Here is a 16,584-nt window from a genome sequence, read left to right as displayed (position 1 = left end):
TTGAATCCTGACATTTCTGAAAAGTTTTTTTTTCCCAAATTTTTCTTCAAGTAGTATTTATTTATAAATAATTCTTAAATTAATTAAACAAAACAGTTTTGTAATTTTGTTGCCCACAATTTTTTCCCTTCCAAATACTTGTTGATGGAATGTCTTGCAATAATTCTTCTGAATAAACAAACACATATATTTTGCAATTTGTTTCAAAATTATTTAGAATTATAAACATATCAAATAAGTTAGTAATATCACTTTTGGATAGCTGTTATTATGTTCTATGTATGTCTTCTCTCTTTAATTCGACATTAAGTTCGGTAGACTATCATTACAGTTTTCAGATTAGACACTTCTTTTATTGTTTCGACATTCGCATTTCAGACTTATATAAATGTCAAGTCCCTCTTCAGTGCAATACTATGGTTCTGTCTCCTAAAACCACTGTACACAACGGGTAACATTGGAAAGATTTTAAAATACAGCCATTAAAAACACCACAAATACATTTTCCTACATTAATACAAAAAACCTAATATATTAATAATTTTATAATTTTTTACTTTATAACATCATATATCTTAATAAAATAACAATATAACACGATACTCACTTTTAACATTTGCTCATAAAATCTTATATAAGTACAACTTTTAAAGAATGTGTATGTTCTACAATATAACGTTGCAGTAACTGCAATTATAATCGTTTTACAGATAGCATAGTAATATTAAAAACATTTTTTAAGGGATACATACACACTTTTACAATATATTTCCAATTTTTTCCTGTTACAACATTATTATAAACATTATTATTATTATATAACAACATTATTATAAATACATTATAACTAGTTGTAATGTATTTATAATAATGTTGTAACAGGAAAAAATTGGAAATATATTGTAAAAGTGTGTATGTATCCCTTAAAAAATGTTTTTAATATTACTATGCTATCTGTAAAACGATTATAATTGCAGTTACTGCAACGTTATATTGTAGAACATATACATTCTTTAAAAGTTGTACTTGTATAAGATTTTATGAGCAAATGTTAAAAGTGAGTGTCATGTTATATTGTTATTTTATTAAGATATATGATGTTATTAAAGTAAAAAATTATAAAATTATTATTATATTAGGTATTCCGTATTAATGGTGAAAATGTATTTGAGGTGTTTTTAATGGCTGCATTTTAAAATCTTTCCAATGTTACCTGTTGTACACCGTGGTTTTAGGAGACAGAACCATAGGTATCATATAAGTGTGACAATTTTTAAATATGATAGTTTTATGTCAGTAAATATGACCTGCACGCAAACAGTTTTGTCATGTTACTAATTATGTTTTTTTAATTTTTTTAATAATTTGTAGTATTGCACTGAAGAGGGACTTAACTTTTATATAAGCCCGAAATGCATATGTCAAAGCAATAAAAGAAGTGTCTAACCTGAAAGCTGTAATGATAGTCTACCGAACTTAATGTTGGATTAGAGACAAGACATACATAGAACATAATAACAGCTATCCAAAAGTGATATTTAGAATTTTTAAAAATTTGATTCTGTACATTGTATTATCATAATAAATTTATAATTATAGATTTTAATACTAACTGTAAATATAGAATAAAAACTGAAATATAGTAAAAATATTTTAATTTTTGTGATAAATTAAAACACTCTTAAATGTAATAAAACATCAATGTGAAAATACAAAGTAAGAAAATAAAAATTAAAATCTGATAGAAATAACACCTCATCTTATATAATTTGCTTTATTATTTTATATCATTTCATCTGGTAATTAATCTAACTTCTTTATATTAAGAAAAAAACTAAAAAAATTTCATATAGTCAAATAATGCCATATATGAATTGATATATAAAATATTGAATCTTATTAAAGTGCTCATAAAGTAATGAATTTATGACCTTTCATATATAAATATTTTTAATAATAAGAATCTGTGACCATATTTAAAATTTTTTGATGTTGACAAAATTTCATTTTTGAAATTATCTTTTAATATACAGTTAGTGATTTCTATATATGAAGGAATAAATCACAAAAAGTAAAAACAAAAATCATTATTGCAAAAAATAATATTAATGCAATTGATGCTACAGAAGGGATAATCAGAATGAAAAACAATAAAACAGAGAAAGTCATTAAGAAATATCAAAAGTTATATTCATAAAATTGAAGTCTATCTTATGAAAATAATTAGATTTAAAGACAATTATCAATGCATTATACACATAGTAGATGTTTTTTCTCTGAAACTTATTCTATACTTTTTTAATTTTGATTTTGTATCTCATTTTATTTATTTAGCAAAGCATTTCTTTTATAATAAAGATAAAAATATTTTTGACACATTTAAATTCAACTATATCTGAGTTTTTATTCTAAATTTAAACTTAATACTGAAGTATGAAATTAAAAATTTATTATGGCAATTGCAAAATCAATTTTTTTTATTGTTTTTTTATATTTCTATTTTTTATATCCTACAGATATATCAATGTAATTGTAAAATAAATTAAAGGATCAACTTAATTTCATATCTAATAAATATTTCATTACCAAATAAAATTCTTAAATTTATTATGCCTTTCTTACAATTAAGTCAAAGTAAACATGACATCTCTTTTTCATTACAAAAGTAATACTAAAACAAATAACTAAATGCTTACTGGAATTATTAATTAAAAATAAAATAAACATTTTCGATTGTTTTAATCGATCATCATCAGTTCAAAATTTGAATTTTGAACTGATGATGATCGATTAAAATGATCGAAAACGTTTTTCAACGCATTAAAAGTGTGCTGGAATAGAGAAAGGTGTTTATTTTATTTTTAATACTAAAACTTTATTAAAATAATTCATCTACCTTAAACCGATTTGCTTTATCTTTATTTTTCTCAATAATTGTAATTTGTGGCTCCAATCTTGCATAATAATATTCATCCAATATAACATCTACTCCATTAACTGGAAAAGATTTAACAATGAACATTGAATTAATCAATTTTATATTGAAATTGGTAATAAATATTTTCAACCAGACTGGAGAAAACATCTAATATTAAGAAATGTCCAAATATAAATAATACATTATTAGACAGAGAAAATTTCATTAGCCATTCTTGTAAAAAATGTAAAATTTTATAATATATTGGAATTTTCTCTGCATGCTTTAAAAGTTTAGAACTGAAAAATAATACCATAAGATATATGTGAAAGAATATCAAAATACCACAAATGAAATGATACTATATAAATATGAGCATTATTTTTCAGATGTTACAACAAAATAAATTTTTTAATTAATTAATATACTAAATATTATTTTTATTTTATTATATTATTTTTTAATTAATATTATTTTTCAAATAATTTTCATTGTATTTAATTATGACTTCAATGAATACAGTATAGAAATTATTATATTTCTTGAAGAAATCTTAAATGAAAAATGTAGTTTATCTTTTGAAATTTTTAAAGTTTGAAAATTATTTCTTTTGTAAAGTTATTATACTTCCTAACAGATTTCTAGTTGAACATGACAAAAATATATAAAGAATAAGAATTTGATATAAATAGAAGAGTGAATAATTTGATGTGCTAATTTAAAAGTTTTGTGTAACATCCAAAAAGTGATACTCATATATAAGAGTATCACTTTATATATAAGAGTTATCACTTATATATATATATATATATATTTTAAATGACCATGTAAAATAATTCATTATTATACTCTGAACACACTAATGCCAATAACTGACATTATCTACATAATTGTAATTAAGATTAACCATATATTTGATTTCAATTGAGATAAACAATGGAAATAATTCAAACACCATTATAGTAAAAAAAGTTACTAAAACTCAATCTGTGATGTTGAACACAACTTGTAATAATGTAGATACGAGGGTTGTCCCAAAAGTAATGCACAGCATGCTCTAGCAAGCATTGTAGGCAACATAGACAGCTGATCGAAGTGTCAGTGTGTAGATTGAAGTCTTACAAACATGTTGGTATCATATGGTAGTGGGATTCATTTAAAGGGAAAATGCCAAAAATTCAAAAAGACAACGAAAACAGTCCATCAGGTCAAATTTCAGCAATAGAGCAACATATGTATATTCACAATGAAACAGTGCACAGTAAAAAAGTGCCTGAAATTCATGCCGCATACTACAAAAACTTTCTTCAGAATGTCTTGTGCCTAAAAATCCATAAACTGTGTCCAGGAATATTACAAAGTGGTGTGTTGATTTTGCACGATAATGCACGTCTGCACATCAGTGCACCGATCATTGAACTTCTCAAAAAATACGACTGGGAACAGCTCCGCCACCCGGCTTATAGTCCTGATCTGAGCCCACCTGACTTCGATCTCTTCCCCAAACTGAAGGAACCCTCTTCAGAGGGTGCATTTTCTGACGCTGGAAGAGCTTCGAAGAAAAGTGACCCAACAACTTCGGATGCTCAATAAAAAGGGGATGCTGAATGAAATCCAAGCACTTCTGCACTGCTGGCAAGCATGCATTGATAAGGGAGGGGATTATTTTGAAGGCCTGTAACCACTTGTATCTTCTTCAATAAATATTTTTTGAGTTAGAGCCAACTGTGCATAACTTTTGGAACAACCTTCACATTAAGAAATAACATTGACACATCTAATAAAATTTTAAATGTAAATATTGTGCTTTTGTATATATGATACTTTTACACCCACTGCATTGAAATCAATTTTTGTGTTTTACTTTCACTGAATCAAATTGATAACACTACATTCATCTAGCTTAAAACAAGCTAAAAAAAGTTAATTGGCAAATGCATATATAATGTTATGCCTTTTCCATATTCTTTAATCAATATTTCCATTCCATGTTTTGTTTTTAATTGTCATTATTAACTGTAAGTTTTAGAATAACTTCTGATAACATAACCACAGTTAACAGTAAGGTTACTGGAAAGCATAATCTAAGTATTATGATATATTAGCTGTTACCATTAAATATACTTATTTATATACTGTTAATTGCAGCCAGCAATACTTAATTGTTATTTGAGATCAGTTTCTGTTAACTCACATGGAATCCACACACCTAATTTAGGAACTTTTCCAAGCTCTCTAAGGTGCTTGAAAATACTTTTTTGGTTTACCTTTAGTTTTATAGCCAATTTCCCTTGTGGTAGTTTTTGAACTGGCTTCAACGAGAGCCTTTAAATCATCACTATTGACCAACTAAAGCATTCAATCTTTCAAGCTAAAATCTCCCTTCCAAAACTTAGCAAACCAATTTTGAGCTTTTCTCACCTTTATAGTGTCAGTGTAATAAACTTTAAATTTCTGGTGTTGCCTTAATTGCATTTAAACTTTTTCAGAAACAAAAAAAGCAAAACTTGCCTCAAATGCAAGTAGTCTGGTTCCATTTCAGAAAACTGAACTATTCACGAAATAAAATTAAAACTTCTCAAATGATTTTAACAGACTGGTAACATATCTCCATATTTAAACTCCAAAAGTCACACTTCTCTGAGAAAATTGAATGCTATTAAAATGTTTAATTGGGCAATAAAAAAATATGTGATGACTTAATACTGAACCCAATAAAAATTTTAAAACCAAATTTATTAAAACAGTAGCCCAATTAATAATATACTGTTCAGTCTGGCAACTTGTCAGAGAACAGCAAATGTTACCTTGTGCAAGTATCACAGTTTAGTGGATCAATTACAAAAGAGGATTTTTGGTAATTATCTGAGTTAAAGCACAGCAATTAAAACAAACAAAACTACACTTGGAGCTGTAATTACTGTTAATTATTAGTATTGCTGTAGGTCATTATTTTGTAAACAAGACTATATGGGTAAGTAAAATGTTCATTGATTGTTTATCACATCTATCAGTGATGAAGTCAGAAAGCTAAAAAACCAACAATAATTGACTGGAATTAATCATGATATCATGTCAGAACACCTGTCTAATGTCCCACTTATCATATTTTTAGGATCTGATCACTTTATCAAAGATTTAAGTTAAGACAGGATATGGAATATGTTATGGAACAGGATATGTTTTAAGTTAAAACAGGAAACTTTATGATAGAAGTAACTGTCTACCCAGGATCAATGTTAAGTCATTTTATCTCAGTTTTAGAAATATAGTCAAGAGAGAATCATGGTGCATGTTATTTGCAGATGACATAGTTCTAAAAAGAGAAGACAATGAGGTCGGCGTTACATGTGCGTTTTTTTTTTTTTTAATCGCTAGTACGTTCGACGAACATATAGTCGTCGTCATCAGGCGAATACGAAGATTTACCAAAAGAATTAAACGGAAATAATCCGATTTAGAATAGAACGCTTAAATTTAATTTGAAACTTTAGTCAAAGACGTTAGGAACATGATAGAAATATTCAAAAATGTTCGAAAAATGAGCAGAAAGCTCCATGATGTGCGAATACGTGCATGCGCAGATCTAGACACACACTATACGCATTCTGGAGAATGCTAATTTTTACTTAATTGCTTGTATAGTGTGACCCATACATTTCTCATCAGGGCCAATGAATTTTTAACTCAGTCGCATTCCTCGGAAATGAGTGAGGACCCTACTCCGACGGTATTAAGAAAAGCAAGAAGAATCATTGCCTTACCAGGTGTTTCTTCAACCCTAGCTCGATCCCCCCCTCCAATGTTGCATGTCCTAGGTTGTTCTTTCAACCAAAAACCCATAAGACAAACTGGCCGTTACGTCCGATAGTAAACAAACGGTCTCATCCAACCTATTATTTAGAAAAAGCACTTGCTAAATTCCTTCACACAATAGTTCCAAATTCTCCATATGTTACTCCCTCTTCTGTAATTGCTAAATCCACCATCACTTCAAGTATTGGTACACTACGGCCAGAGACCTACACCTTTTACAAGCTGGATGTAGTATCTTTATATCCCTCAGTGCCCACCTTTGAGGCAGTAATGCTGGCTAATTCTCTACTTCTAAGAACGGGCTTTAACATCAACAGGTGCTTGATTTACGAGATGCACTCAACTTCGTCACCGAGTGTAATTACTTCCGTTTTAACCAGAAAATCTATTTACAAAAGCAAGGGGTTCCTATGGGCTCCCCTTTATCTGCTTTCCTAGCAGAACTTATTATGAGAGAGATCGAGCACAGAACGTTCAATTCCCCGCTTGCCATCCACTATCCGAGGCTGTATTTGAGTTACATTGACGACATCCTCATAGCGTGGGAAGACACGGATGAGACATTCCTCATCTTTATGCAGCAACTATCAAGCATATATCCTTCCATCAATTTCTCTTGGGAGAAAGAAAGCGATGCGGCAATAACGTTCTTAGACCTGCATATATGTAAATCTTCGGAAGGACTACAATTCTCGGTTCATCACAAGTCCAGCATAGCTCCACACATTATACCAGCAGAGGCCTTTCAGCCTTCTCGATATGTTAATGCTGCCATTGCCTCTCTTGTTAGAAGGGCTTACTTATTATCATCTTCGCAAGAGGTGGTAAACATGGAGTTAGACAATATAAGTTTGGGGTACGCACTGCTGGCTTCTCACGTGCAAAATTTACGCACGTGCTCAATATAGTAAAGAAATCACTGTTTTCAAGTACCACATTATGCAGCAAAAGAGAATTTTCAATGGTACAAACATCGTTGCCATACCTGGGACCCCTCTCTATACGTATCTGCAGAATCTTTAAGCAGCACAACCTTATACTACCACTAACCCCACTTCCAAACCTAAGCAAACTCATTTGTAACGATAGGGACAAATTTTCCAGGCTTGAGAAGTCGGAGGTCTACGCTGTACCTCTGGAAAATCTTGCAATGGGAGTAAACGCAAGATATGTTGGGGCCACTACTAGAATGCTTGCCAGCCGACTAGAAGAGCACCAAAACGATGTTGTGAGGGGTAGACACACCACCGAGCTCGCAAGAAAAGTACTTAAGCAGGGTTACAACCCGCTATGGTCCCAAGCGGTTATGCTCAAGAGCTGTAAGGATCGAAAAATCGTTTTCATATGGGAGTCTCTTCTTACTACCACCATGGACACGTGCAACATTCCAACTCTTGAGCTGCCCAGTGTACGGGTCACACTATACAAGCAATTAAGTAAAAATTAGCATTCTCCAGAATGCGTATAGTGTGTGTCTAGATCTGCGCATGCACGTATTCGCACATCATGGAGCTTTCTGCTCGTTTTTCGAACATTTTTGAATATTTCTATCGTGTTCCTAACGACTTTGACTAAAGTTTCAACTTAAATTTAAGCGTTCTATTCTAAATCGGATTATTTCCGTTTAATTCTTTTGACATAGTTCTAGTTAGAGAAGGTAAGAAAGAACTGATAGAGGAGATAAAAGGTTAGAGATTAGAGAGTAAAGGGTTAAAAATTCTCAAAAAGAAAACAGAGTTCATATATAATACTTTAACTTTAGTGATAAGGAAAAAATGTACAGATTAGTTATTAGAGATACAGATAATGAAGAAATTTAAGTACTTAGAATCAATGTTAATTTAATGAACGAAAGAAAGTTAGACATAGATATAGCTGATAGAATAGGTATACGGTGGCAAAAGTGGTAGAATGCAAGAGAAATACTTTGTGATAAAAGTATAAATATATTAACAGGAAAATTTTATAAGACAATTGTTAGAAATGAAATGTTATATGGACTGAATGTTGAGAAATGAAGAAATCTCAGATAAAAAATATTCAAGTAGCAGAAATGAGGATATTCAGGTATATGTGAATTACTTGATAGGATTAGAAATAAGCATATAAGGAGGAGTTTAATTAAGAGAAAGGGACATTAGAAAGAAGCTCATGGAAAATAGACAGAGGCTTGGACATGTAGTTAGAAGATAATGAATTGGTTGGATGAATTAGGGACACGTTTAAAAACTAAAAGTAGAGGTAGCCAAAGAAAAGTAAGGAATTAGCATTTAGGAAAAAATTTAAAGAAGTTAAATGAGGAACTAGCTCAAAATAGAAGTTTGGAGGGCTTGCATGTCAAGACTCAATCTCCCTGTGAGAGGAAAAAAAAGACAACAATAATGAATAAATCTTCAAGTTATGCACTTTTTAACTGTATTTTACATGTCCTTTTAGTATCAGAGTCAATAAAACCAGAATTTTTATTAATTATAGTCTTGTTTACTTATGTTTAGTGTTATCAGTATAGACAAGTCTCAAAATGATTATAGTAAGCAGATTCTACTATATATGCTTATACAGAAAATTTATTTAATTAGTTTCTGTAAAATATTAGAAAAATCTTAATTAATAAATGGAATGATTTCAATGATATGCATTATTTCAATGCAAACACTATAATTTCTTCTTTCTTCTAAAATATAGAAATATCATATTTTATTACAAATTAATAAAAAAAATAATAGAATTATAAATAATTTTATATTTAACTTGCATCAGGTTTGTTGACTGTACAAAACCTGATGAAAGTTAAATATAAAAGATATAAGCCATTTAAATATTTTTATGCAGACTGTTGATGAAATCAGATCAAATTTAAAGTATACAGTACATAAAGTAGTGTCGACCCCATATAACACAGTAGATAAGTTCCGGTTTTAATGAATCCATTTTCTACGAGTCCAGCCAATCACAGCCCGGCACGTATGCAGTTTACAGACTACGGCTGTTTGAAAGGTTTCTTCCATAAAATTAATAGATTCTAGACTAATTTGACTCAACATTTCCAAATACGTATAATTTTTTGAGAATAATCCATATAAACTATGCTATAAACAAAAAATTGTAGGATTACTTACCGAGTGTGCACCGTTCGACTACGCCATTGCTTAAGCTTGTTTTCGTCGTGGAGCTTGTCATTGAATGGTGCTCGCGTGCTTCCTGATAAATTATTTTTTTTTGCGAAAAATTCGCTGAACTTTGGAGATATCATTAATATAAATATAATTTTTATGGACGTTAAATAATAAATGATTTTTAGTAGGTCTGCTTCTCATTTAAACTCAACAGTTTGTGCAATATCTGCTATTAGTCTAGATTCGACCAATCCTGTCGCGACATGAGTCAGAGATGACGTTTTACCAAATTATAGGAGGTTTTTTAGCATGTTTGTACAAATACTGTCACAATTTTTTTTGCCATAATATAGGAATCCGAACTAGAGGAACCCATGTTATAGGGAGGTCAACTGTATATATAAAAAAAGCAAAAGTTACAGTCACATTGACTAAACAGACCTCTTCTTTCAAATTATAATATGAAATTTAATATGTACCTATATTTTGTTTAATTCTGATCATTAAAAAACTTTTGTTTATTATATCTTTTAAATTCATTCTGTACCAAAATTTTCTAGTGGCAAAATCATCAATTATTTCAGCAAAATGGTTTAAAAATATCATCAATATATATGTTTTATGTAATCTTTATAATTGTATCTACCAGGAAAATGTAATAGAAGGAATTTTACAATAATTTTTTTTTTCAAAATCAATAAAATTACGACATATAAGATATTATTTCATTGAATATCATTAACTTCAAAAATGTATGTAATAAATACTAAATCAACAAATAAAATGAGATTAAAATCAAATAAGATAATTTTGTTTTAACCATTCTAAAGTTTTTTCTATCGTTTTGGGATTTTAGTTTTGTTTAAATTGATTTAGAAGTCAGTTATTTCATTTTCTGCATTGATAATATAGTATAACTAATATCTAAAAAATGAATAAAAAACTTGAAATGATGCGCACAATAAAATAATGCAATTTGAAATATATTAAACACATTCAAGTAAAGTTATTTCATGTTTACGCAAAGCAAAATTTTGAGAAAAAGTTATATTGGTTGATGAATACAGAAGACAATTCTTTAAGAACAATAAAATATTTTGATTTTTAGGTTTGTTTAGAGTCATGACTTTGAGAATTACAACCGTCATAACATAGCAAAATTCTGTCAAGAAAAGTCTGATCATTAAAAAGAAAAATTTAAACTACCACAAAAATGAATAAATAAAAAGATAGTGAATAATTGGATCAAAACAATATTCAAAGTTTTCCTCTTTTTCATGAAATTATCATGATAACTACAGAATATTATCATATATCAGATGATAAAAGTAGTTATATATACATAACATTTTTGTCAATAGTTAATAGTTAACAACATAAAAAATAATCCTTTGTTCTGTTTATTTGCCTGAGAAAGATATTATTTTTTCAAAAGCACTAGCCAATAAGTAAAATTATTTGCATTTTTATGTTTATTTAATTGTCTTGAACATTAAAATATGATTTTTGTAATAATGTTTTCCTTTGCTTTTGATAATTCAATAAAAGTTTCTTTGGCATTCGAAAAAATTATTCTTTATATTAAAAACAATTCTTCAAATATTTTTTTTTTTATAAAAGAATGTTGTAATTTCAATACATTGTATTTTGATTCAAATAGAATCAAAACTTAAAATATACCCTTATATAAAAAAAGTATTATGAAATAAGTAGAATTAAATTTAAATTACAATTTTTAATTATTAAATTATATAAGTAAGTTTTTATACACTTTTAAAATTTAATTATGAAATATATAAAAGTACTATGAATATAAAAAGTTTATACCTTTTTGTTTTTTATTAGAAGAACTATTTCCTTCTTTCAGAATTCGTTTTAATAAAGTTTCATGACCAATGTCTGATACAGTGATAGCTGATGGAACAATCTGATTTGTTTCACATGTAGAACCTACATAAATTGTTCATAAATATTTTAAAAATTCAACAAAATTCAATGTAACTGTAATTTAGATATTTTTTTTATACAACCATCCTATAATATTAAATTACAAAAATACAAAAGGATAAATAGAATGATGTAACATAATAAATAAAATAAATAAATATATATGCTGATAGAATATTGCAATTTTAATTGAGTTAACATGTTAACTATAAATATAGCAAAACAATTAAACACAATGAGAAGTTTACTATTACAGATGCAATCTGTAATAGTAAACTTCCATTATTATTAATTGATTCACAGTATGTTGAATCTGTTTTCATTTATCTGTTATGAGAATGAAAGTATTCAAATAAAACCTAGATAAGCATTAAGAAATTGAACTATAAACAATTTATAGATTAATAGAATTATTAAAAATAATAAAGGATAATATTTTAAAATGATACAAATAACAACAGTTATTTCTAGCAAAACATGTACAATAGAATCCCAATAATACATAGATAGAACGAAGACTACCTCAAAGTATAAAAATACTCTGAGATTGAACTGAAATTGAGCTGAACTGTGAGCTGATTGACAATTCTGGATTACATCTGAGAGCCACAACTGAGAGTTGATTACTGACTAAGTTAATTGAGTTATAATTGAGCTGAGCTGTGGCTCAGCTCATTTGGCAAAACTCTAGTCAATATACAGGGTGTTGCAAAAAAAGTGTTCTTCCTGGAAATGTAGGATAGAATTTGTCAAGATTAGCAAAAAATGTAGAGTAACATATTTGTAAATATACAATAATTGCCTAAATATTTGAGATTAAAGTTGAAAATTTAAACTCACTTCTTTCAGGAATTATACTATAGTTAAACTATCATTGTAATGATAAACATTTATTGAAGCAAACAAGCAATAGTTTCCACTTTATTTTACACTAAACTTTCAGTAAAAAGGCATCTCCAGGTCATTTTAGAATTCCAGTGTTGCAAGTTTAGAGGGAAGGAAAAACCTCAATGACAAGCTTTTAGTGATTGCTTTTCAATTAGTCCTTCCATTTTCAGTTGTAGGTCAACAGTTGGCAGTAGGGATTGTATACCAGTTTACCAATTAACTGATAAATTGACAAAAAAACATTCGATAAACTTACTGGTAAATTTTTTCGGTAAATGAAAAATCCATACTAGAAATTTCTATGTAGAAACTATTGTGTTTATAGATATTTAAAAGGGCTAAAGGGACATTGAAAAAAAAAACAGTAAGCAACAATATACCTCATTATTAATTTTATGTGAGATATTTTTTGTTTAATTTTAATTTAATGACCATTCGTCCAACAAGTGTTGAATCAGAAAGGGTATTCTCGGGATCTGGATTATTTTGTACAAAAATTAGATCAAAATTAGGAGATAAGACTATAAATAATTTAAGTTTCTTGAGAAGTTATTTTAAAAAATGGTAATGAATAAAATGGTATTAGGTACTATATATTATTTCTGTTGTATTTTTATTTTTCTGTATTATTTTATTTCTGTTTATTTCTATATTTATTATTATAGTTTGTTTAGAATAACACTTTAATTTTTATATTTTTTTATACTTGATATCTTTGAAATAAAAATGTGAAATGGAAATCATAATGACTTATATTTTTTATCACCTTAATTTTATTTTTCAAGAAAAAAATTTACCGGTAATTTACCAGTAAACCGGTATTTTAATTTTCATTTACTGAATTACTGGTAAATGAAAAAGTCGGTAAATTTACAATCCCTAGTTGGCAGGTCTATAATGGTGATCCATTCTAGCATCATTCAACATAACTTTATCCTCAACTATTTCAGTAACTATTGGAAATTTGCAAATATGTTACTCAACAATTTTTGCTTATCTTGAGTTCTATCACCCATTTCCAGGAAGCAAAACACTTTTTTTGCAACATCCTATATACAGTAGTTAATAAACCTGATTCTTTCTATAACTGCACTATCGAAACAACAAATATGGAACCATTAATTCCTTAGAAATAGATTTGGAGCAGGCAAGTGATATTGCTGTGCACTTTCTACATATCTTTATCACATTAAAGGGAGGTGATTCACCACAGATATTTATAGGAAGCCAACATACATTGCAATATTCATACTGTGGGTCTCACATGATCCATTAAGCTATAGATTAGCAGCATTTAGGATCTAATAAAAAATGCATATACTCATTGCACTAATATACAAGACAAGGAAAAGAGAACTAGAATATATTGAAGAGATAGTGTGTCAGGATGGGATGAAGAGAAAAATGATAAAAAGAATGATCAACAAATAGTGAACAGAAGACATGATATGCAAAATAAATTTACCATTGTTGAATACATGGCAATATCTACAGAGAAAGCAGGATTGAAACTAGCAAGAAAATCATATTTAAGAGAAACCCCACAGTATACAGAATGCTAAGAAACAACAAGGAGGCCATTGACCTGACATGTACAGAATACCAATAAAAGGCATAATGACTTATGCTACATAGAAGCCACTATAAGATCACTAAAACAGAGGATCAAGGAACATAAAGATAACATCTGAATGAAGCAGCCGATTACAAGCCTTAGCAACTTACACTATAGCAGACCCAGATTCTGTAATGATAGAATGGAACTGAGCAAAAATGATTGAAAAGATTCAGGATAAGTGATAGATTAAATATGCAGAAGCATGGCACATTCATACAGCTAAAAAGCCCCTCTCTTTAGCTGTATGAATGTGCCATGCAGAGGGCAAGCAGTAAATTATAGAGAAAACACCATGGTTTAACCAGCCTGGAAAGTATTGATAAATAAAACTTAAAGGCATGAACAGTAGTTAGATTGCATGGTAGTGATTGATTCGACAGGGGCAAGAGTAAAAATACGTAAAGTATAATTTAGAGCAGTGTTTCTCAACCTCTAACGAATTGTTGCCCCCTTCAATAAAACCATTATGTAGTATCGCCTCCTTCACTACAAAATTCGGATGCCGAGGGACAAGGCTAACGCCAAATTCGTACTGCATTGAATAGACTAGTGACTAGTATAATGTTATTTGTTTAATTATTATACAATAAAATGAATAAAATATCTAATTATTCTTAATGTAATGTTTTACTATACCGCTCAGAAAATTGTTTTTCGTCCCCAAAATATAAATCGTTAGTAATTGCCCCCTGAACATGGAAAAACGCCCCCATTGAGAAACACTGATTTAGAGTCATTTCATTATGCATGAAATACATTTTATATATTTTGATTTTTGTCGTGTATTGTATGATATTAGATGCAATACATAAAAAAACCGACATGCACATTTTTAAAATTGTATTATTCTTAAAATAAATGTTGTAAAAACCATTTTTAGAATATGGATGGCTTTGTTCTTTTTTGTTAAATTATATATATTGTATATATTCCATGATGAAGGTCAATGAAAAGAACTGAAAATAGTTGATTAGTAAATATTTTACTGTGTAATTAATGGTTCCTTGTTTTTTAAACCTCATTAATTTATACTTGTATTTCATTTTATAATTTAATTTATTTTTAATATATGTATAAGTTTCTAACAGTCCAGAGTGTTTTAGAATTATAGGAGGCATACAATTAGTAGTCATAATATACTATTAATTATTACTATGTGACTTCATTTAAGATGGCAAAAATGTTAGTTAATCCAGCAGATTTTGGTACTAAAAATGTGGTGTTATACCAGTATTTGTTCTGTTTGATTTTTGTAGTTGAAGAAGTCTAAAACAGCATATTTATTTATTAAGATTATTTCTTATTGAAATAAGGGAAATACAATGTTATAAAACACAATATTTCTATGTACTTCTTTTATTTCAAATATAAGAAATTATTGAGAAATATTTAAGGAAATTAGAGATATAGCAATAATTTGATATATAAAAAATTACAATTAATAAATTTCATTTTACCTTGTTTGCCTGACTGATCAGTGATATGCTTTAAAATATTCCAAAAACATTCTTTGGGTGATGTATCAAATCTTTCTCGCCATTGAAGTTCATCTAAAAATCCTTGGATTGTATCTATTTTTAACTGATTAACTGCAAATTCTCCAAATAGAAAAGATAATTGCTTTCTTAAATAATTGGTAATGTTATCAGTATGAACAGCTGCTTCAGGAGATGATGACTTTACTAGCACATGCTGAAGACCAATAGTAGATAATTTTGATAATTTGGCATCATTTGATATCACTAAAGACTTCTTATGAAGCCATGGCTGAATAGTTTTCAAAAAAACAGATACATTTAGTCCAACTGCAACTGACATAGCTTTAACCCTTGTTAACCCTGTCCTTCTATCATAAACACCAATAATAAGAAATCTTCCTAATTGTGCAATGCCAAATTCAACAGAACAATTTGATCCACCAAGTTTTGATGATTTTAAAGCAACAGCAATACCACATACTTCCTGTAATGTTCTCCAGACTGATCGCACTGTATATACATCTACTCCTACATCCATCATTACATCAGCAGTATCAGTCTGTGCAACCCAATGATAAGTTAAAGCCAATAATCTGCTCATTGATATACCAAATCTTCCAAAAAAAGGGAGTCTGTTCACTGGACAAGTTTTTTTGCATCTATAATTAATACAAATTTTATCAGTAATCATTATACATGTAAAAACTTTTTATTTAATATATAAATATTATAAAGTCTCTGTAAATCCGCACGAAAAATATATAAATTTTAGGTTTAGCGGTAGACCAACACACAGCAGATTTT

At 28.7% G+C, this 16,584-nt stretch overlaps 1 protein-coding gene across 6 annotated transcripts in view; it reads right to left on the bottom strand.

Annotated features, from left to right (window-relative positions):
• The window catches only part of LOC111626616, a 156,142-nt gene that overhangs the window by 54,005 nt on the left and 85,553 nt on the right, over positions 1-16,584 (bottom strand). For all 6 annotated transcript variants that reach the window (XM_023370059.1, XM_023370062.1, XM_023370060.1 and 3 more), the window contains 3 exons: positions 15,760-16,439; positions 11,677-11,799; positions 2,897-2,997 (listed from right to left, as the gene is read on the bottom strand). In XM_023370059.1, the coding sequence (XP_023225827.1) occupies positions 2,897-2,997; positions 11,677-11,799; positions 15,760-16,439 (904 nt within the window). The remainder of the gene's footprint in view (positions 1-2,896; positions 2,998-11,676; positions 11,800-15,759; positions 16,440-16,584) is intronic.

Source organism: Centruroides sculpturatus, unplaced genomic scaffold, assembly GCF_000671375.1.
Source record: "Centruroides sculpturatus isolate CEXI.00-Female unplaced genomic scaffold, Cexi_2.0 scaffold362, whole genome shotgun sequence".
Taxonomy (NCBI): domain Eukaryota; kingdom Metazoa; phylum Arthropoda; class Arachnida; order Scorpiones; family Buthidae; genus Centruroides; species Centruroides sculpturatus.
The sequence above is the reverse complement of the archived record's forward strand: the minus strand, read 5'-3'. Positions and strand labels throughout refer to the sequence as shown.